Source organism: Taudactylus pleione, unplaced genomic scaffold (genome assembly GCF_031769625.1).
Source record: "Taudactylus pleione unplaced genomic scaffold, aTauple2 ptg000026l, whole genome shotgun sequence".
Lineage (NCBI taxonomy): Eukaryota > Metazoa > Chordata > Amphibia > Anura > Myobatrachidae > Taudactylus > Taudactylus pleione.
This window is the reverse complement of record NW_028284428.1, coordinates 10,110,150-10,134,755: the sequence shown is the minus strand read 5'-3', so window position 1 is coordinate 10,134,755 and position 24,606 is coordinate 10,110,150. Positions and strand designations below refer to the sequence as shown.

Below are 24,606 nucleotides of genomic sequence, written 5' to 3'. Positions count from 1 at the left end.
TAGTGCCCCCCCAGGTCACATCATGCCACATCACAGTGAACCCCAGGCATGGGCGTAATTACTTTAGGTGCATTGAGTGGTACATAGGGGCCCTTAGAAACTTTTGCTATGGGGCCTTCAAATACCTATTTACGCCCCTGCCCCCAGGCCACATCATGTCACACTGTTGTGCACCCCTGGCCATATTAAGCCATATTGTAGTGCCCCCAGGTCACATCATGCCACAAAGTACTGCCACTGAAACCACCTCAATGCTACTCACCTCAGGACTGTCTGGTCTCTGTTAGCAGTCTACTCTCTTGCTCCTCTGGCTCTTCATTCACTTGGTATTGGCATTCTCCTCAAAAACCCAACCCCTCCACTTTCTCCTTTTCATCAGCCCTTCCTTCTGGGCACTCTTCTGAGGTAAACTCCAGTAGGTGTTGCCAGCAGATTTGTAGTTTTAGTGCTGCTACAGATGCAGCACCAGAAGGAATCCACAACTGCATAGCATTGATCGCTTGCCCCAGAGAAGGTGCTGGGCAGCTTCTCTTTCAGTCTCCACCTCCTAAAGGCAGCTGCAGCTCTTTTCCGCGTCTCACCCTATTTCAAGTAATGGACGAAATCACAGTAGGGTGGGAGAACTGGGCAGGAGGCAGTGCGGCTTTTCATCCATACCTCCACGCAGTCTGTGACATAAGCCACTCAAGTGGCATGGGCATCATAATTGCTATGTTCCAGGGCAGCGGGCACAACACTCCCAGGGCACAGCACCGTCCGCAAAGCCCTCGATACAGCCATGATGGTTAGCATTGCTCCTCACAGCACTAGGATCATGAGTTAAACTTTTGACTAGGGCTCTGTGTGTAGTTTGTATATTCTGCCTCTGCTTAGGAGCGATTCCTCCCACACTCCAAAAACATACTGGTAGGCCAACTGGATTCTGACAAAAACTAACCATAGTGTGTGCTGGTATTTAGGGAATTTACACTGTAAGATCAAATGTGGCAAGAACTGATGTAAATAGGCAATATTCTCTGTATAGGGCTGTACAAAATGATGTTATATTAATAAATAATATTAACTACATGGGCAGTAAAATCCAGGGTCGTAAATTATAGGATGAAGCAGAAGCACTATATACACCAGTGCCTAGACTCTTAGGCTTTGATAAAAATCTATATATTATATATACAGTATATTATCATATTTTATGTTTCGTGAATTAATTTGCATTGTGATTCATAAGCAGGCTTGTGTGTTTCCCTCACACAGGAACCAGAGGGGATTCCAGGCAGTTCCATTGCTAATGCACAGAATGTGTGAAATGTAGTGTAAGGACAGCAGCAGCTCAGTATCACTATAATTCCAATATAAGGAGGACAGTCAAAGGCCCAGTTAATCTTGAGAAAGTATCTAAGTTTATTTGGTGGTCACTATTATGAGAAAAATATATTTTTCTTTAGGTATTAGGGGTCTATTTACTAAGCAGTGTTAGGAGACAGAGTGAAAAGTGATAAGAAAGCAATAAAATGCCAGCCAATCAGCTCCCAACTGTCATTTTTCAAACACAGCCTGTGAGATGACAGTTGGGAGCTGATTGGCTGGCACCTTATAACTTTTCACTCTATCTCCTAACACTGCTTAGTAAATAGACCCCTTAGGCTTTTAACTATCGGTCACAGGGTGTTATTCAAGCGACAACAATCTTTAGTTACTTCAGTATGTATTGTTATCACTGTGTGCTAATGTCCCACACCTTCAACGGGATGTAGTCATATGACACAATCCCGACAGCAGCATGCCGGCTAGGGATTTAGGATAGGCTTAAAAAATACGAAGATAAGTCCGGGGCGCCCTTAGTGTTAGCTGTGCATGTTAGGGGGGGGGGGAGAAGGGTTTTAGGATTAGGGAGTCTAGCAGGGTTAGGGTTAGGTTTGGGGGGAGATGAGTGTTAGGCACCCCTAGGGGGGAGGGTTAGGGCTAGGCACCGCCAGAGAGAGGTTAGGGTGAGGCACCCCCCCAGGAGAGTTAGATTTAGGGAGCGGTATGGGGGGAGATAGGGTTAGGGTGAGGCACCCCCCCAGGAGAGTTAAGTTTAGGGAGCGGTATGGGGGGAGATTAGGGTTAGGCACCCCTAGGGGGGAGGGTTAGGGCTCGGCACCGCCAGAGAGAGGTTAGGGTGAGGCACCATCCCAGGAGAGTTAGGTTTAGGGAGCGGTATGGGGGGAGATAGGGTTAGGCACCCCCAGGGGTAGGTTAGGGTTAGGCACTAAGGGGGAGGTTAGGGTTAGGCACCCCTAGGGGGGAGGGTTAGGGCTAGGCACCGCCAGAGAGAGTTTAGGGTGAGGCACCCCCGCAGGAGAGTTAGGTTTAGGGAGCGGTATGGGGGGAGATAGGGTTAGGCACCCCCGGGGGTAGGTTAGGGTTAGGCACTAAGGGGGAGGTTAGGGTTAGGCACCACTAAGGGAGGGTTAGGGGGGAACAGGTGTGGTTAGGGTACTTACCTGCCCCCCTGTCGGGAACTGGATCTTGTTGGGCATCCGCTGTCGGGATTTGAAATGGCAGCTAAACAGCCGCCAGCATTTCAATCCCATTCCCCTTCAACATATCAGTGCTATGATAAGAGGAATAACTTTACTCAGCAGAAGAACCTGTAGTGTGATCGCTGTTTTAGGTTATGTCTTTATATAAGCTTTGAGCAAATTTAGGAACCCCCCTCCTCCATTACACCTAGGGGGTAAATGTACTAAAGTGAGAGTTTTTAGAAGTGAAGATGTTGCCCATAGCAACCAATCAGATTCTAGCTATTATCTTCTAGAAGGTGCTAGTTAAATGTTTAGTAAAATGATTGGATGCTATTGGCAACATCTCCACTTCTAAAAGCTCTCACTTTAGTACATTTACCCCTTACCTGTGGCCGCTCCAGAGATGGGGCTACAGCGCAGTCCAAAATTCAAATAGAGGAACTACATCTACTGCCATTCCAAAAATTGCTGGCCGCGACTCACTGGCAGTTGGTGTGGCTACACTATTTGAATTTTGGACTGCGCTGCAGCCCCCCCCCCCCCCCCCCTGGAGCCTCCATTGCCCCCTGCAGTCTCAGATGAAACTTTGTTGGGTTGAGGGGAGAACCAATCACAAGACGAAATAAAGAGCTCTATATAACTAATGATGGTTTACATTTTAGTTGAAAATGAAAGACTAAAGGCGTGTATCCAGACGATATGTTCCATGAGCGATGCAGTGCCGGGCTCAATATCGTTAACGACACTGAGCATACACACTGAACGATATCTTTAATGATATCGTTCATTGTCGTCACCCTCCCTAATCCCCGTACTTGCAGAACCTGACAATATCGTCAGGTTGCCCTGCAAGTACGGGCGATGAAAGATGCAGTCAAGGACCAGCGGGAGCGTGCATCGCTGGTCGTTGACGGCATACACGCTGAACAATATTGATGATGATGAACGATGACGTTCAAAACATCCTATTTATTGTCTAGTGGATATGCGCCTTAAGAGACAAACTGTCACGACCAGGGTTTCTCGGCATGGTAGTCACTCGGTATTACCTGGGAGGTAGTTATGGCGGGGGGTCTCTGGCAGCGGTGCTGGTGTTTGGCGAGGGGCATTGGCTGCGCGTGGTTCTGTGCGGGCACATTGTCACTAGGCCTGGTGAGGTCTTTGCAGTGTTTCCGTTCCGTTGGCATGGGAGCTGCCATCTTGCCTGCGGCAATGTGATTCTGGCTGTCCAATCCTGGTAGGTCATGTGCTCATTCCAGCCAGTCACAGCGCGGCACTGAGTATTTTGGAAGGTCCAGAGCCTTCCTTCCTTTGCCAGTGTAACGTGTTTCTCAGCTGCGGCTGAGAGAAAGTACCTGTGCCTTACCTGCCTGCCTGTCTGTCTGTTACTCTACTAGCCTGAACCTTGCCTGCTCCAACCTGCTGGATTTACCCTGCACCCTCCAAATAACTTTCACCTGCCTGAGTACCTTAACCTGCTGTTCCCTGCACCTTGCCTCCCTTCACTCCCAGCTGGACTTCATTACCACAGCCTGCATTTGTTACAGCTTACCATACCTGCACTCGTTACAGCTCATCATATCTACATTCAGTTTCAGCTCATCATATCTGCATTCTGTTACAGCTCACCATATTTGTTTATTGGACTGTTCCTGCCTGTCACTATCTGGACATTTCCCATTAACCCCCACTACAGTTATCAAGTGCACTTTAGTGCTATACCTGGACTATTTATTTGCCATTCCCATGTCTTCTAAGTCACTTATTAAAGACTCCACTTTTTCATTTAAGTCTGCTTCTGTGTCTGCTCCTATCACCACCCCGGGTCCACAACAAATTCAGAACCTCACACAAACAGTGTGTTGTATTTTTTATGTTTTGTTTTTTTGTTATTAAAATAATCATTACTATTATTAATACTACATTACAAGCATTATACTCTGCTGGGACTGCTGATAACACTGTGTACCAAAAAATTTATTCTCCATACATCGTTCTTAGCCAATTATTGTGTAACCTGTGTCTGGGGACACTAAAATGAATGGCTTATCTACCACAGTGTCACGGTTGTTGCTATGAACATACAGCCTTCTATATCAGTGAGAAGAACTATATATGTATATTTTTACTGCTGTGCTCCAGTGCAGCACAGATCTCTCCACCAAAGTTGCATTATCTTGCAAGTGGGTGTTTTTTTTTTCCTAAGCCCTTTTTTATTTTGATATTTATTGATGAAATCATAGCACAATGGGCTTACACACCCTCATCTGCGGCGCGGATAATGTGGGTGACTTAAATGGTGCCATTAACAATATATAGACAATAGATCTGAATAACATGTGGGCAAATTATAAATAATAGAATCATAAATCATTGTTTCAGTGTAACAGCCCTTTAATAAGAACACAACAGTCAGTACCATTATTAAGCTGTACATTTTATACATGTATGTAATTTAATCAGTTTATTTATTGCTTGCCTCATATTATGGTCTTACCTTGCTTTATCTGGTGCTCTTCAAAATTTCCTCCAATCTCTGTTTCAGTGACAAGCTCCTTTATAAAGTTGGAAGGGAACATGCCAGCTTTTCCATTGAGAATGCCCTCCCACCAGCCTTCCTCCACCTTCACACAAACAACAAATAGCAAAATTAGTTGCTGTTGTTCAACCACATTTCTTTAAAAGTTAACATAACATTTGTATATGCAAAGTGGCTAAAGTTACCAGATAGCTGTTTTTTATTTAACTTTATAAATACCACAGCACTGCATTAAAGCAAACCTTTTACTTAAACTGGTGCTTAGCAATCATTTTGTGGGGAGAGCCATTATTCAGTCACTCAATTCACTAGAAACTAGTGACAAGACTTAGGCACGTCGTATTACACAAGGGCATTAGGCAAATCCTTCTCTCCTCCATTCTGTATTGAACACAAAAGCATCTTTCCAGAGCAGATGACAGAACAAGGACAGGGAAAAGTAGACGGTATCAGGTCATTAGGTCTACTTTGTCTAGATAGACAATGTTTGGGTAGACAATGGAAGATAGACAGGCAATAGATAGACAGGGACTGAAGGTTGATATGGTCTGAATGTCGACACATTAAAGGTCGACTAGTAACAAGGTCGACAGGTACTGAAGGTCGATAGGCAATAGGTCGGCAGGTACTGAAAGTCGACAGGCAATAGGTCGACAGGTACTGAAGGTCGACAGGTAATGGGTCGACTGGGACTGAATGTCGACAGGCAATAGGTCGACAGGGACTGAAGGTCGACAGTCAATAGGTCGACAGGGACTGAAAGTCAACAGGTACTAAAGGTCGACAGGCAGTAGGTCGACACTCATAGTTGTCTACCCAAACATTGTCTATCTAGACCAGGGGTCTTCAAACTTGGCCCTCCAGCTGCTGTGGAACTACACATCCCAGCATGCACTGCCACCTTTTTGATATAACAGCATGCTAAAACTATGTGCAGTGCATGCTGGGATGTGTAGTTCCACAGCATCTGGAGGGCCAAGTTTGAAGACCCCTGATCTAGATAATGTAGACCTAATGATCCACACTCGCAAGTTTTATGCTGCAAATTCAGTTTCGCTTGCTTCTAATTCAATTGACCCCTACATGTGTGTTTTATCGAAGGCAAGAGGCACATTTTTGATCTTGCCTGGCTCCTGGCCATTTGACCAATTCAAAAACTGCATTCTATGTTCCCTCTAATTTGTGCAATGCGTGAGCAGAAATCTTTAAAAGTGAGCAAAATGTTTGCAGACAAGGAAGCACTTTATTGTTTTGTTTGTTTGTATTTATATATCTTTTTATTGGAAGACTAGAGGTACAGAGAAAACATACCATAGAACAAAATACAATAACTAACATTTTTCTACCCAGGGAATGACTGGTATTCGGCTACTCAGAGAATGATCACAAATCACTTATCCTCAGAATAACCTACCTAGATAATGACCTGTATGCTCCTACATAGGGAATGAGCGCTCTTCTACCCTGGGATGACAACCCTTTTCCTACCCAGGTAATGACAGTCATTCTCTCACCTAGGGAACAACCACCATTCTCCCTCCCAGGGGATGACAATTATTTTCCTACACAGGGAATGACCAACATTCACCTACCCAGGGAATAACCTCATTCACCTACCCAGGGAATAACCACCATTCACCTGCCCAGGGAATAACCACCATTCACCTACCCAGGGAAAAACCACCATTCACCTACCCAGGGAATAACCTCATTCACCTACCCAGGGAATAACCACCATTCACCTACTCAGGGAATAACCACCATTCACCTACTCAGGGAATAACCACCATTCAGCTACTTAGGGAATAACCAACATTCACCTACCAGGGAATAACCTCATTCACCTACCCAGGGAATAACCACCATTCACCTACCCAGGGAATAACCACCATTCACCTACTTAGGGAATAACCACCATTCACCTACCCAGGGAATAACCTCATTCACCTAACTAGGGAGCAACGACCATTCTCTCACCCAGGGAATGACCATCATTTTCCTACCAAAGGTATGACCCCCATTTTCCTACCCAGGGAATGACCACCTTTCACATACCCAGGGAATGACCACCATTCACCTACCCATGGAGCGACAGACATTTTTGCACCCAGGGAATGACCTTCATTTTCCTACCCAAGGAATAACCCCCATTTTCCTACCCAGGGTATGACCAACGTTCTCATTACACCTAGGAATCAGTCACCATCATGACACCCAGCAAAATACAATGTAATATTGTTTTAATAAATAATTACTTTAACAAACATTTTATGCTGTATATTATTGGGTAGGTCGTTTGATAACAGTATAGTCAGTCATGCATGTTCAGCTAAAAGCTTTGGACTAGCTATTGATTTGCTGGTACCTGCTGTTATAATGGCTATAAGATAATTAAAAGAATTATTGAAAGGTCAGCAGGAATTAGTAGTGGAATAATAACAGGAATGGTACATACACATGGTCAGATATGTCAGATGAACGATTTGCAAACGATTGAACTATTTTTTACTGTATTAAAATGAATGGAAATCGTCCAAAACTGACTGCAAACACATCAGATGTCGGATATCGTTATCTGACAAACGGGAACGCACATCGTTCATCGTTGCACACGTCAGATTTTCCTTCAGATATGAACGATTGAACAATTTTTTAAATCGTTATCGTTCAGATCTGAAGAAAAATCTGACCGTGTGTATGCACCATATCAGCTCATAGCAGCTGGCTTATTATTATTATTATTATTCTCCTTTATTTATATGGCGCTACAAGTGTTCCGCAGCACCTTACATAGTACATAAAACTAATAGGTGAACAAGAAACGAGTAACTTACAGTACATTGCAGTGCAGGACAAGGACACGATTTATATACATTGCTGCAATAGCGATTAAGCGCTCACGATAAGCAGCCGGGAGTTGGCAGTTATGTGATAGGTGCCTTTATGGGGAGTAAAGAGTAGAAGAAAATGTAAAGAGAAGCACATGAGGGAAAAGGTCCCTGCTCGTGAGAGCTTACATTCTAAAGGCTTATTAAAGCATTCAGAAAAAAATGTACATTTCCCCTATAATGTTTTCCAATTTATACATCACCAGTCTATAACGTTATAAATACTTTGTAGTAAAACAAAAACACATGTAACCTATAGATCATTGTCAAAACTGTGTCTGCAAATGTCTGCTTTACATGACACCAATATTGGTAGCAGAAATATCAGGCATATCCGTGGGTGGAGAAGATGGTTTCGTAATGCTAATTATTGCAGCTCTGCAAATATTTAGGTCACATTTTACTGCAGAACAATGATTGCAGGTTAGTGTTGTGGTAGAACTGTCTGTAGCTACAAGTTATTTTTTTTTTTTAATAGAACAACAACAATAATAATAATAATAATAACCATTGGTGTGGGCATACATTTCATTACAGTACAGAGAAATCTAGTGAGGGATACTCGTCAGTGAGGAACGTGTCTAGCACTAGCATTATTTCCATGTTATCAATCCCCCTCTCATCATCATTACCCCCAATCTCTCCGTATAATTTACCCATCAAGCCCCTCGACCCTGAACTCTGTCACTTCCCTAACCTATGACCATATTATGCCGCACAGTAATGCTCCCATTTCATATAATGCCAAGTAGTACTAAATGGTTTATATCACATAGAACATGTACAAATCACTGAACTATTCTCAGCACCTCCGTGGGTGGAAATAAGTAGGGTGTGAAGGGAGGGGGAGAGCACCACTGCACTGGTATGTGAGTATTAAGTGACTCACTGAATGTCATCTTATCAGCATGCTGCCGGAAACAGTCATTTTGCTGACAGTGTCCAGGCTGTGCCTGGGCATAACGTGCACACCATGTATGCATGTATGTATGTATACGCATGCCTAAGAGAATGATCAGGGGATTTGTAGCATCAGCAATAATATTCAATTGATTTAGTATTTTTTTCCTATTTTGTTTTCATTTTCTTTGGGAAAGTTGCTCTATTTGGTTGCACATAAGTAATTTTTTTTTATACAATAAAATTACATAGGTCTTTGCCTCAAACCTAACTGAGTAATGGCCACATGCTCAACTGAATGCAGTAATTAAACTTTATTTTACAGTTATTGCTCTTAAGGGGGTATCCACTTAGCGATTGTAACAAGCGATTGCACGATAACACGCATGCATTGTGCATGCATTGGGCATGTTTTGGTCGGAAACAACCAGCGATGGGCGTGCCCACTGGTTGTTTCCGACATCTATCATCGCCCGTACATGCTGGTCAACCTGACGATCCTGTCAGGTTCAGCATGTGCGGGGATGATGGATGTGCCTAGACTGAATGAGTGAACGTCCAGTGTAAGCACATCACTAGACATGGAAACTACAGCACGATTACAATGTCGTAATCGTGCTGTCGTTTCCATGTCTACTTGTGGATACGCGGCTTTAGTCGAATGGCTACAATAAGGTGTTAACTACCAAGACAAATTCCTGCACAACTGCGCCCCTTAATGTCATACCTGAAGCATATGATGTATTGGTTGCACAATATAAGTGAGTAAACAATAAACACTAAGGGGCTGATTATGAGTGACAGCTAGTTTGCATACCATCACTTTTGCTATTTGTCTCTGATTATAATTTTTTTTTTTTTTACTAACCTATCAGATGTATTTCTGTGATGACATTCCTACCTTTTTATGTTTTAGTAACAGTATGTGTATTTATAATTAATATTTTTAGGAAAATATATATACAGCCATGGCCAAAAGTTATGAGAATGACGCAAGTATTGGTTTTCACAAAGTCTGCGGCTTCAGTTTTTATGATGGCGATTTGCATATACTCCAGAATGTCATGAAGAGTGATCAGATGAATTGCAATTAATTGCCAAATCCCTCTTTGCCATGACAATGAAATTAGGCCCTGATTCAGAGCCAGACGCTCTGCAAGAGCGCTCGCTCTGAATCAGGGCGTTTTTTGTTTCTTTTGTGCGTCCTCCTGGCCGCTCGCATAGCTGTGGGTGACCACCCACAGCTATAGCGAGCGGCCATGATGATGGTCGCGATGGTCAAGACCATCGCGACCATCGAGCTTGCGACGAGACCCTTGTGGTAGGGTCTCATGGCCGCAAGCCCCAGAGAGATTTCGGCTCTAACAGAGCCGGAATCTCTCCACTGACATCACTCGTGATGTCAGTGGGGCCGCCCCCAAACGACAGGCATTCTCATGGGAACGCCTCAGTTTGGGCAGCCACCCCCCTGGCCTGCCTACCAAAGGGGGCATGCTGTCACTCAACATCGACCTCTCGCCCCCTTTGTTGCGAGACCCGGAGCGACGGAGTGCCCGTCGCTATCCGGGTCTCGCGCATGCGCACTACGGAGCCGGCTCCGTCGTGCGCAATCGCTCTGGGCCACCATCGACCCGGTTGCGAGCGCTCAGCGCTTACAACAGAGTCTGAATCAGGCCCTTAATCCCAAAAATAACGTTTCCACTGCATTTCAGCCCTGCCACAAAAGGACCAGTTGACATCATGTCAGTGATTCTCTCGTTAACATAGGTGAGAGTTTTGACAAGGACAACGCTGGAGATCACTGTCATGCTGATTGAGTTAGAATAACAGACTGGAAGCTTTAAAAGGAGGCGGAAGCTTCAAATCATTGTTCTTCCTCTGTTAACCATGGTTACCTGCAAGGAAACACGTGCAGTCATCATTGCTTTGCTCAAAAAGGGCTTCACAGGCAAGGATATTGCTGCTAGTAAGATTGCACCTAAATAAACCATTTATCGGATCATCAAGAACTTCAAGAAGAGAGGTTCAATAGTTGTGAAGAAGGCTTCAGGGCGCCCAAGAACGTCCAGCAAGAGCCAGGACCGTCTCCTAAAGTTGATTCAGCTGCGGGATCAGGGCACCACCAGTGCAGAGCTTGCTCAAGAATGGCAGCAGGCAGGTGTGAGTGCATCTTAATGCACAGTGAGGCGAAGACTTTTGGAGGGTGGTCTGGTGTCAAGAAGGGCAGCAAAGTAGCCACTTCTCTCCAGGAAAAACATCAGGGACAGACTGATATTCTGCCAAAGGTACAGGGACTGGACTGCTGAGGACTGGGGTAAAGTTATTTTCTCTGATGAATCCCTTTCAGATTGTTTGGGGCATCTGGAAAAATGCTTGTCCGGAGAAGGAAAGGTGAGGCTTACATCAGTCCTGTGTCATGCCAACAGTAAAGCATCCTGAGACCATTCATGTGTGGGATTGCTTCTCAGCCAAGGGAGTGGGTTCACTCACAATTTTGCCTAAGAACACAACCATGAATAAAGAATGGTACCAAAACATCCTCCAAGAGCAACTTCTCCCAACCATCCAAGAACAGTTTGGTGACGAACAATGCCTTTTCAAGCATGATGGAGCACTTTGCCATAAGGCAAAAGTGATAATTAAGTGGCTCGGGGAACAAAACATCAAAATTTGGGTCCATGGCCAGGAAACTCCCCAGACCTTAATCCCATTGAGAACGTGGTCAATCCTCAAGAGGCGGGTGGACAAACAAAAACCCACTAATTCTGATAAACTCCAAGCATTGATTGGGCAAGAATAGGCGGCCATCAGTCAGTATGAAGTTGATTGACAGCATGCCAGGGCGAATTGCAGTGGTCTTGAAAAGAAGGGTCAACACTGCAAATATCGACTTTGCATAAACTTAATGTAATTTTCAATAAAAGTCTTTGACACTTATGAAATGCTTGTAATTTCACTTCAGTATACCATAGTAACATCCGACAAAAAGGTCTAAAAACACTGAAGCAGCAAACTTTGTGAAAACCAATACTTGTGTCATTCTCAAAACTTTTGGCCATGGCTGTAACTGTGCGGTCCTACCCCACAGTTTCTGGGTCCCATCACATATTATGGGAGCTGAGGGCAGGCAGCAGTTAGGACAGTGCTAGGGGCAGGTGGCAGCTTGGGTAGAGGGAGTTAAGGGAAAACAACAGTTGGGGTAGAGCTGGGGGTACAAGCAGGGAGAAGTTGGGGAGGAGCTATGGATAGAGGGTAGTAAGGGCAGGCAGTGCTACGGGTAGGGAGAGGTAAGTAAAGATAGCAGTTGTGACAGTGCTGGGGAAAAAGGAGGGAGCTAGGGCAGGCAGTGCTGGGAGGAGTTAGGAGGTTCAAGGGTAGATAGCAGCTGGTGAAGTACTAGGGGACAAGGAGGGGGTTAGGGGCATGCAGTACTGGGGATAGGGAGAGGGCAAAGGTAAATAGCAACTGGGGCAGTACTGGGGGTAAGGAGGAGATTATGGACAGGCAGTACTGGGGGTAGGGAGGGGGAAAGGGCAGATAGCAGCTGGGGCTTACTGGGGGCAAGGAAAAGGCTAGGGGCAAGCAGTACTGGGGGTAAGGAAAGGGTAGATAGCAGCTAGGGCAGTACTGGGGGGGCAGTGTATGGGGTAGGGAGGGGGTCAGGATAACAGCTGGGGCAGTACTGGGGGTAGGGAAGGGGTCAGGATAGCAGCTGTGGCAGTATTGGGGGTAGGGAAGGGGTCATTGCGAGATCAAAGTTGAAGAAAGGACCCACGAGACTGCTACGGCAAGGCCGATCAGCTACCAGTGTTACTATCCACGTGGGCAGAAATGGGAAATATAAACCTGTGGCGACTTTTGCAGGACCCGCTCTGTTTGTATCGTGTAAATACGGGCTATAGCGTATAGTGTGTTTTGATCAGGGATGTGCAGAAAAGGTAGACAGGGGAAGTAGTGCCTCACCTGCTATACACTTTTTACTCCAAAGTTTTGACTATAAAAATGATTAGAATTAGACACAGAAGATATTTATAATTTTTTCTTTACATTTTTCTTATTATTTTTATAGTCAAAACTCTGAAGTATATCAGGTAAGGCCATGCCTCACCTGACCGCACATCACTGATATATATACACATATGTAACGCAAGCTGTGTCAGACCCTAAATTGTTGGGCATGTTACATTTCTGTGCATCTGCAGGAGGCACCAGAGGACATATTTTGAAACCTGGGAAATAATATCCAGTACAACTATCTGTTGGAGAACAGCAAATTATTTATTGAAAATAATAATAATCATAATAATATTAAGAATAATAATAAATATTTCTATTAAAATCATTTCTAATGCTGGGCATACACTGCCAGAGAAAAAGCCTGTCGGACCGACACACATTTTATCTGGCAGCCTCTCACCTTGCAGATATCGTGGGCATACACTACGAGATATCTCACAGTGTATTGGCCCCAATATCTGCGCTCAGCCCCCGGGGAGGAGACATTTCCCCATTCCTTCCATGGGACGGAACAAGGGAAATGTCTGTCTGTCGGCCGAGTATACATTGCCCGATGCAGCCAATATTTAACATATATAGCATCGGGCGGGCACTCACAGTGATATTATCGGGGGATCCACTCATAGCGCCCCGATAATTGTATAGTGTATGCCCGGCTTAACAAATTTTTTTTTTTCTCTGAAATCTGTCTGTTTCTTGCAAACTATTTATGTGCTTTCATGCAAATAAAGACAATGTTATTTTTTTATTTTTTATTATTTGTAGACATTGTGATAAAGGTGCCAGTCTTACAGTGGCAGCAAGGTATACATCTACCAGTAACAAATGTGTATATATTTTGGCGCTGGCTCTCTGGATAAATATATCTAGCCTCAATATGCGTGTAAGATATTTATGAGAATCCTAAAAAACAATAATATAAAAAACAATGATATAAAGAATGTGACAGCTGCTCCCACAAACAAGGGGGGGAAAAATGGAACCCCCTAAAAAACTGAAAATTGTGTTCACAGAAAAAGTGAGAAGCGCTAGTCACAAAAAGACAATATTTTATTACATAAAAATCTGCGGACAACACTTAAAAAAATACATGAAAAAAATAATAAAATAAAACATAACAATAATATTATAATAAGAATAAACACAATGGGCCTGATTCAGAGCCGGATGCTATTTGTGCTCGCTCATTCATTAAAAAGGGGTGGCTATTCAAATGAACCGTTCGCACTTTGCGGTCTGTTCACGCCTCTATGTCTGAACGAGCGAACAAAACTTGCGGTCGTTTTTTGAAAAATACGCCCCCTGGCCGCTCGCATCCTACGTCATGTCCGCTATTTATTAGATTAATCGAGTACATGGACCAGCGTATGAACTGCTCGCTATTCTTGTGGTTGGTTTTTGCTACCACAATCTTGCGAGCAGTTCTGGCTATAAAATAACCCAGTGACGTGGTCAATGACGCTGCTGTATTAATTATGCACACCCTTAAAACGCCCGTTTTGACCTTTAAGCACGCCTGCGTTCGGATCTCCACTCCCCGTTTTTAAGCACCTTCCCCATTTACCACCAACATACGCCTCATTCTGTCACTCAAATAGCAGGCATTCGCTATTTAGCGAACAAACGATTTTCGGCCGCACTGACTGGTTCGCGCATGTGTATTACGATCCGCACGCATGCGCAGTTGGGCAAACATCGCCCGGAGCGAACGAGCGGCCGCTTACGAGCGGCTCTGAATCAGGCCCTTAGTTTGAACAAGTCTAAAAGACTGTTAACCAAATACCAATCTTGGGAAAAAACGAGATTGGGATTTGGATTATACATCTACCAATTAAGGCAGCGGTTTTCAACCTCTGTACCGTGGCAAACCAGTGTGCCGTGGGCGGTAGTTTAGTGTGCCGAGCCACCGTCGGAGCCTGCTGTCAGAGCCGCCGATCATATTACTGTAGTGCAGTCATTGCGGCCCGGGCAGCGCTGCCACTGAGCTCTTCTGGGAAGCTCAGGCGCGCCCAGGCCGTGACCTCTGTAGGTGCGGTGGCGTGACATCACAGGTCACGCCTGCCCTCTCAGACAGTCAGACATCCCGCCTGGCATCTCAGTGGATAATGTATGCACGCCCCCGCAACGACGTTCAAATGCACTGGCACGTCTGCGTTTCGCCGAACACCCTCTCGTCACCTCCCACACACAGCTCTTCCTGTCAATCACTTTGCGATGGGTCTGAATAGTCACTGCGATCGCAGTCCCGATCGCAGTGGCTGGTTCGCGCAAAGTGATGCATATGCATGCGCAGAACACAAGAATCGGCCAATTGCGTGTGTAATCACAGTTGCGATCCTAGCTGAATCAGGCCCCAGATCATGGATTATGGACTGGGAAGTTCAAAGAGCTTCTAGTTTAACCACTTGCCTGGCACTAACATGAGATGCGATCGCAGCCAGGGGTGAATTACCTGACCAGGTTATATCCCATACGATAGTGCCACCCCCCTGCTTGGAGGAAATCCTTTCATCACATGTGCAGAATGGATCTCCTGCTCAGTACCCCTGGTATTGTTATTGCTGTCTGTGACCACCGACATTCCTGAAATTGCACCTCAGAATGCCATACGATATGAACGGCACTCCATGCGCCTAAACTACAAGTGTGAGGTGGGGAACAAAGGGCCTGATTCATTACGGATCGCAACAGCTTACTGCGCATACATATGCATCGCAGTGCACGAAGGCTACACTGTGATCGCACTGCGATTACGAAGAGCACAGTAAGTTATCACAGAGTGAGTGACAGGCAGTAAGCATTTGGGAGTGGTGTCGGGGGGGTGGTCAGAGAAACACTGCTGTGAACGCCATTACATGGGCGTGCATAAATTAGCTACTGCGACGGCATCTGCCGCTTGAGTACTCACTGCATGCAACGAGGCTAGTAATTTCTAAGTAAGGTCGGGGCTGCTGTAATTGTGCATGAGGGGCTGATGGTAGACGATGTTTCCGATGTATATGCAGGACTGCTGGGTATTATGGATGTGAGATAGCGGTAGTGGGAGGCAGTGGGCGTCTCTATGATGGCTGTGCGATAACATTGCAATAGCAATCATTAGCATATTTTTGTAGAAGACATGGGTGTGATTAAGGAGCTGCAATCTCAATAGCGATCTGTAATGAATCAGGCCCATAGTCCCCCCCATCACAAATATGCTGATCTCTGTGTGTGTATATGTGTAGGGGGAATGTTAAAAAAAAAAAATACAAATGAGGAGGGGGAGGGGGGCACGAATCCATACCCTCTAGGTATGTTGTTTTTTTTTTTAATAAAAGATTTAAATATATTTTAAAAAATATATTCCAAACCTTATTAAATAAAAAAAAATGCCAATTTCTGGGTTTTTTTGGAAAATAACCAGACAGTTAAGAATGGAAAATATCCTCTTTACAACAAGCTTCTATTGGGCGAGGAGCGTTCTAGCGCTGCCTCCCTCCATCCATGCTGCAGACAAGTTACTAAGTCTTGCAAAAGGTCTGACCTCTGACATGGGCTACTGAGGATGTGTAGCATCTCAGCGCATTTTCCTCCCTGGTGTTCCTCATGGACAGGCGCAACCCTGAGATTCTCCATCTGTTTGCTGAGTGCTGTGCCTGTAAGGCTGCAGCAAGTATGCAACACCCCCACTGCTGTAGTAAGGGAGCAGAGTGCTAACATAAGCCAGTGCTTTTACCACCCAGACGCACTGCGCACTACAACACCCATTAAAACCCGTAAGCTCCAGGCTGCTTCTATACTACCTGTTACATACCCGTGTTTTAGGCTACTTGTTGTTCTACCTGGTTTGATAATCCTAAAAACTGGATAAGCTGTGCAATGTGTAGACTAATCGCCACCAGCACCAAACAACTGCACAAACACATCTAACGTTACATGTACTCTGGCCAAGCGTATTTCATCATGGTTGGCAATCTGTCTGGATAATACATATATCTAGCATCATTCCGTTGCACTCCACATTGCTGGACTACTCTACCATTAGGTGATGGGACCAAGACGCAGTCCAGCAGCCTTACGTTATTAGGTTATGGTCCCCATACACTAACTATGCTAACAGCTTCACCATACTCCCACATCTTGTATGGCTCTCCCGGACTTTCGGAAGAGCAGGCATATCTTCCTGAATCCACCACTGCTTTCGGCTGACCACCCACTTCATGAGTGAAGTTAGGCTGGCTGAGCAGCTGGATGGTGTGTTTTACTATGTATCGTGTCATTGTGGCCCCGTGATGACGCTTTTGTTGTGCTATGACCCTGTGCTGCCGGTCCCCTTCCCATGGACCCTCCCGGAGACTCCTTCCGAGAAGTCGGCAAGCACTGGATCATGTGTAAATAAAATAAAAAAACTGCTATCCTCAACCTACTATTTTACTACTGCTTACATAAAAATAAACCTGACAGCTAAGCGGGTTGCTGCGCAGATATACAGTGTGGATTAACATTAACTCAGTCTCAGCAGATAATGGGCCTGATTCAGAGATTTACATACTGCTGATATTTACGCAGATCTAGGAATTGTTTGCCATTGCGCATGCGTGTAAGCCGCACTGCACACTCGCAGCGATTGTTTTGTGATTGAACGCAAAAAAAGATTCCAGAGGGGTTTCATGGGCGTGCATAAACTATCTATTGCAATTTCCTTCGCAGCATGAGAATTCTCTGCATATCAGGAGAGCCGTAGTGTTTGAGGCAGGTCAGACTTGACTACAAACTGCGAGGCTGACTGATCTGTGATGTTACCGATGTCTACACTGGTGCATGACATCGGATGGATATGAGAAGGCAGCAGTTGGCGTCCCCAAGCAGAGGTAAGCTTTGTAAACATTAGTACATATTCGCAGCTGCATTCTGTGCAAAATCGCGTCCATCTCTGTATCAGACCCTATGTTATTAATGGAACATCTTTGTTATTCCTGCAGCTCTCTCACAGTGAGTGCCAGCTGCTAATGTAGAGGGGCAATTTCTTTAGATTCACAGTCATTTTCTTATCTTATCTGCTGGCTACTTCCTCTCCATGTTGTGATGCGTTGAGAGAGCGGAGCTTGGTTATGATGTCACTCACAGCCCAGCGCCATTCTACCCCTCTTCCACTTAACACAAGCTAAAAAGAAAGGGTAAGGCAGTGCATGAGATGGATGGGACCACCAGAATGATGGGGGCAATGGTGCTAATATATTACATGCTCTATAGCTGGTCCACTCATCTCGGATAGCACAATTATTTGACAGAGGTTTTTTCAACCTGCCTAGCTCCTTCTCCTATACATCCACATGCCACCATACTTCTAAAACATTGATTGCAAGAAGAAACATGAATTAGGGGCTAAAAGGAATACACTCAGGAGGTTGACTGATGTGACGTTATTGCAGTAGCAGCTGCATCTTTTGTCACAGCTGCTACTGCGTCTTCATTCTAATGCCTCAGGTCGATGGGCGTCCTATTAGGACAAAGATGCACTATTGGCGCACCACTGTCCACACCATGGAACACTGCACCTACCCTATGACAGGCACAGAAGATCAGACTGAACATTGCTGCTGGGGTCATTGCGACTGTGTCATGACCGCATCTGGTAGCCATCCCCTCAGTTACCACACAGAATTAGCCATTGAAATTGCATGGATCTGCATGCAATTTCAATCTGCGTCTCTGTGCGGTAACCATCAGTACACATGTACAGTGCAGCTTGGATGCTTACGCAGAGGGAAACCATTAGCCACTTGCCCCAAAGGCTTCCATGCGTCCATCTCTTAATCACCCCCACAGCATGCTTGCTGACCCTCCCAATTTTAGCAGGAGGACCCGATTATTAATTTAGCCTCCCACTGCCACGCAAAGTATACTTCAATTTCTGGATGGTTTCTAAATATTCGGACTGCGCATACGCGAGTCCAGAATGCCGGGGGGCAGGGTCTGCGAGGGGGACGTCATGACTTACTTAAAGGCCGGTCTAGCAAGCAGTTCATGCTTATATTGGCACAGTGTGCTTGGCGACATTGGAAGCGGAGGAGCGGCGCTACACTGATCCAAGGCGCTACACTGTATCAGCAGCAGCAGTGGTGGCGGCCTTTTCTCCCCCAACAGTGGCTTATCAAAATCAAATGTAAGTTATTAAAGTGAACTGTGTCATCCACGGTGGCTAGTGCTGCTGGTGCTGAGTGTCACAGGCATTAACTGCACTCTGACAGGGCACTCACTGACAGCCATCCATTTCATCAGTGAGTGTCCTTTCAGAGTGCAGCTTGTTTGTGACAGGATATATCAAAATAAGGGAGCTCTTAAAATACAGCTACCTGTTGAAAAATATAGAAATAAAGTTTCAATACATTGTTTAATCTAATATTTAAAACATCATCTGGTAATTTGCTATTATTTAATAATAAAAAATATATAACCATTACATGCCCACAGACAATAGTATCCAATGATTAGTGTTTGTAGAAAGGTGCTCAGAGGTGGCAGCATTTCTATGCCCTGCATACCTTCACACACCCTGCACCCTCTGGAGTTTCACCACTGGACTTATGCTGGGTAAACACTGATAGATAGATCGCCCGTTCGTTTGAACGGGCGATAAATCTATAGTGCATCGCCGGGTGTGTACAGCAGATATGTCTGTGAACGACGTCATTCACAGACATAGTCGATCTGCTGTGTAGCACAGTATATGGCCGATATATATCTGAAAGATATATCGGTCGTCTGCTGGTATGTACAGGCGATCTGACGATCGCCCATACATATGCTGCGGGATCTAGCGGTGATTATCAGCTTAACTGGGTGGACGATTTAAATGCCTCCCCATTTGAGCTGTCAGGCCCGGCACATCAAGCAGCTGAATTGGTAAATGTGTATACACTTACCAATCGTCAGATAGGTCGATCTAGTGTGTACCCAGCTTTATACTGTATGCAGATTTATCATCTAGTAGTGGCTCATGCTGCTCTTAGTACTATAGTTTTCACTTGCCACTACAGGACACGCCCCTGAGTGACAACAGACACACCCATAGGTGGAGCTAGACACACCCTTTGGGCGGAACATGACACGCCCCCCTGAGCGGCAACACATTCTGATACCACCTACGATCTCCCCGAAACTAGTTTTCAAAAGTAGGCAAGTATGCCCCAGAGTGTGGTGACTAGAGGGTGGATAGGTGGAAGGGTCTTGAGGAAATGGGGATGGTGGCTACAAATTCAGGGATACAAGGTGAAATATTCCATCTGTATTTAACATGGCTCTTGTTATAAACAGATTCACATTGTGTTTCCAATAAAACTGGATCCCCTCCGCAGACAGGTGCATTAGCAACTATTAAATGCTCTGACCTTACATTATAACCCTCATCTAGATTACAGTCAGAGGTAAATATTTGTTCCATCATTGGCAGGTGTGTCTTCCAAATGTGTGGTGATCATGGGCAAGGGGGGCATTTTGGTTTTACTACTGTAGATGTGGAGAAGGGTATAGGGAAACTCCAATGTTTCGGTGGAGTTTTCCTTTAACTGTCAAGTCTATATTATAACGCCTATCCGTAATTTATATTTCCAAATATTACTCAATGAGAGTTTAAAAGAAGTTCACTTGTACCTAATTATTGCAATTGCTTTACTTCGTTACAAATTTAAAAAGGTCTTTTTGTGAGCAACACAAAACCCACACAACACTAACTCCAGATGAACGCCTACCTACACAGCACCCTACCATTAAAAATAGTAAAGTCATTTCACTCAATATACTCCCACCATGCACCATTAACATTACAACGCAAAATAATATAAAAAGAAACTTTTTCTTCCAAAAGCAATAAAACTCAGTTTTCCAATTGAAGGAATATGTTTTATAAAACAACAGCAAACAATGAATTTAGCCATTTTATGCTAAGTTATACTTTTAAATTGGCAGCGATTACATAAATGTTAACATCTAAAGATGCATCCTGTGACATTTATGAATATAGCATAAGAGCGCCTATAAGATTCCCCTTAAGCTAAAACGATTTGGGGAAAGTCTATTAAGCTGACAGTTTAAAATCTCATTAGGACTGCAGCGATTTACCAGCAGTTTTGCATCATACCGATTTACTAAGATCAAAACCGTTCCAAATCTGACACAAAACCATATATTAGATCAAAAACCTATCCCGATTTTTCTCTATTGTATACAAATGAGTTGCCTCTGAGAAGCATGTTTATGTAAAGAGTCTTTTATATAGTATTTTATGGACAAATGTAAAACAGTATTTAAAAAAAAAATTAAGAAAATTGTGTGGGGTCCTCAGCACAAAATAGTGTTCCTGCTCGGCTGATTTTAAAATGGCAAAATGCGCCCTGCCGTTTTAGCGGCGCCTCCCTAAAATAGCTTGTCCTGAGTGTCTCGCAGCGCAGTGTCTTGCGGGTGGGAAACGTTGCGAGGAACGATCATCACCGGGTGAATAGATGCCGTACGCATGCTCCAGGCATCTATTCACCGTGTGGGGAGAGCTTGGGGGAAGCCCAGCACCTCCGTAAGTGCTAAGCACTCCCCCAGGTGTGACAATTTGGAGGTGTGTTACAAGGACACGCCTCCTCCAGGACCGGCCACGCCTCCTTTTTGACACATGCAGAAGCGCCCTGCCCACAGCCTAGCAGGAACGCTACAAAATATTAGTCAGCGTTGTCCTTAAGACTAGGCTGGTAATGGAGAAATCAGGGGTACAAAGAGTGTGGGGTTTCCCTGAATTTTCCGCTAACTACTGTAGCACTAGGCTTTTCCAGCCAGTGCTGATGGCACTATAGCAGTGTTGGTTTCTCCAGCCATAGTGCCAACCAGCCATAGGCTAATCAAGTTAAAAAAAGTAGATAAGTATGATCTAGTTCCCAAAGATGAGATAACATACTCAAAAATACTTCACAACTAATATATGTGATTACATCCATGGCCACACCCCTTACTGTGCGATGAAGTGAATTGCATCACTGAGCAGCAGTGAATGGTGTCATCACGCTCCCCCCAACTTACCACTTGCACTTCCCCTTCGGGATCTCAAAAATGCAGGAAAATACAATCTAATTCCCAGAGATGAGGCAAGATTTATGTAAACAGTCTCAGAATTTCAAGTTCATGGCAATTTTCAATAATAGTTAAAAAAAAAAAAAAAAAGACAAAAGCACATAAAGCAGACTCTTACTTCTCCGAGGACTTCAATAATCTCTCCAACTTTGAGTTCAAGTTCATCTTCGTTCTGTGGCATGTAGCTAAAGGCCACTTGACACCTCCTCCGTCGCGTCCCTTCACCTGTGCATGCCGATAGAAAGAAGCATGGTGAATTTCAGTCATCGCCAACCTTTTTTCTGTCTTCTCAGAGTTTTTGTTTATTAGTTACTGTGACAGTACAGGTATGGGCAGATCATTCGGAAAAAAAATACATAATGACAAAGTGAGACTAAAGTGAATAAAATGTAATAAATAGATGATTGTTAACTATATCTCCCTGGAGAAGTGGAAGCGCTGGCAGGGATGCGAGAGAATTGCTCACTTTTCTCAGAGCAGGGAGATTCTACCCCAAATCTGGGAGTCTCCCGTAAGTTCCTGGAGAGTGGGCAAGTACAATATAACTATTAAAGACGGTGACAATATGTAAACATCAAGCAAATTACCTAAGTATATTATCAATACTAAAACCGATTGCTGTTAATTGCTCCCTTTTCCATTCAACATTAGAATAATGAAGACTGTATATTCCTAATAGTCACCACAAAACATCCATCTCCTATTGCACACAGCCGTTTCCTAGGTTGTACCAATATTTATGAGATTTGTGACTCAGTTTTGTCATTGGTTCCAAACAAGTTATTAGCTGCATCCTCATTAATGTTTATTCAAAACACAAAATAGGATACCAATGCAGTGTAAAAGCAGTACACGAGTATGGTTATCACGTAGGGTACATCAGCCAAATTATATGGCATATCCAACAGTCAAATTAAACCATTGCTTTTTTTTTTTTTTTTTTACTACTTTGGCTCTGGGAGATGTGGAGGCGAGATAGAAACAGAAGAGGGCAGCACTTGATGATCTACATGAGTCAGGGGGCAGGATAATTGGATCATCAGAGTGACAGGGACCTGATAACAAGTCATATCCTTCAGTGTTGTCTAGAAAAATCAGCTGTTTTTTTTTTTTAAGTCAAGAAGGATGTGTGTCATCATGGCTCCACCGCCACAAAGTATAGTGATTCTGGAGAAGTGGACGGGATGCAGAAAGGTTGCCCTCTCTCCAAGGCAGGCGGGAGTTTGTGATATAGACTTGTTTGTATATAGGATATATAGGAGTTGGGTATAATGGAGGGCTGTATGATTCATTACATATAGGACCCTATGATACATATTGTGATATGCCTGTTGGCGGAACATATCTTGCATGTTTTTGTACTGTGCATTCTCTGGAACTATGGGCTCGATTCAGATCCGGTCGCTAGATGCGTTCGCTCGTGCAAATTTGGCTAAGTGATGGCATGGCAGGCGAATGCACGGCAAGGCATAAGCACGCCCACTATGTCTGGCCATGCGATCGCTTTGTGTATGCAGACACCCACCAGCAGGGCCGGACTGGGACTAAAAATAGGCCCTGGCATTTTAAAGCACACAGGCCCACCACGGTGTCAGCATCTGGCTCCTGGCAAAGACTCCTCCCCTTACTAATCCCAACTCCTCCCACATTTTAGTCTATGCTCTTACACATATAATTAATATTATCCTGCAGGGGATTTAAACATGTGCCATATTTAAACATTTGGTGTTTGGTTGGTTCTGTTAGGAAAAGCTGGCACTTCATTGGTGTAGGTCACGCACAAAGAAAAGGGAAGGCATTTTCCCTACTGACCAAGGCCTAGCCTAGCAGTTGTAGAGGATTAGATAGTGTTCACTGTAGGATTTGTTTAGGGCAGGGGGTGCTGAGCACAGAGGATCACACATCTGTGCACACCAAAGTAGAGTTGTTACTACACATTTTGATGCCCTGTGGACATAAAGAGCATTGTGTCCCCCTTAACAAACAGAATCAGGTAGGGTGCGCGCCGTAGGCGTGCTCCGAAAAAACAGTTGTGTATTCGCTGGGAAGGGGCATGACCACACAATAGTACCCCCAATTCAAATTATGCCACACCATAGTGCCCCTTTGTCATATTACACTGCAGAGTAGTGCCCCTCATTCAAGTTACATCACACAGTAATGCCCCTTACATCCAGTGATCGCGCTGAACGAAAAAAAGTGTGGGTCCCAGGGACAGCTTCCTTTTAAAAAATTGGGGTCCTACTCCACAGTGTCTGGGTCCTATGACAATTTATGCCTCTCTGCCTGTAGCGTGTAAAAACGCACAGAACAGCAGCAGGGTACAGACATGGGGAGAACAGGGGGCACAGGTGCGGGGGGGGGAAGTACACAGGAGAGCAGAAGGGGTACATACACGGGGAGAGAGGACTAGGGGGCACAGGTGGGAAGGCAGAGTACACAGGAGACCAGAAAGAGTACAGACATGGGGAGAGGGGAGGTCACAGAGGTGGGAGGGCAGAGTACACAGGAGATCAGAAGGGGTACAGACATAGGTAGTTGGGAACAGGGGGCACAGGTGGGAGGGGACAGTACACATGAGAGCAGACGGGGTACAGATATGGGGAGAGGGGAACAGGGGGCACAATGGAGCAGGGGTGGGAGGGCAGAGTATACAGGAAGG

The 24,606-nt window shown here is 44.7% G+C and overlaps 1 protein-coding gene across 2 annotated transcripts in view; it reads right to left on the bottom strand.

Moving 5' to 3' along the window:
* The window catches only part of SH3KBP1 (SH3 domain containing kinase binding protein 1), a 509,392-nt gene that overhangs the window by 204,887 nt on the left and 279,899 nt on the right, over positions 1–24,606 (bottom strand). For both annotated transcript variants that reach the window (XM_088451614.1, XM_088451615.1), the window contains exons 4-5: positions 22,063–22,169; positions 5,005–5,131 (exon numbers count right to left, since the gene is read on the bottom strand). In XM_088451614.1, the coding sequence (XP_088307740.1) occupies positions 5,005–5,131; positions 22,063–22,169 (234 nt within the window). The remainder of the gene's footprint in view (positions 1–5,004; positions 5,132–22,062; positions 22,170–24,606) is intronic.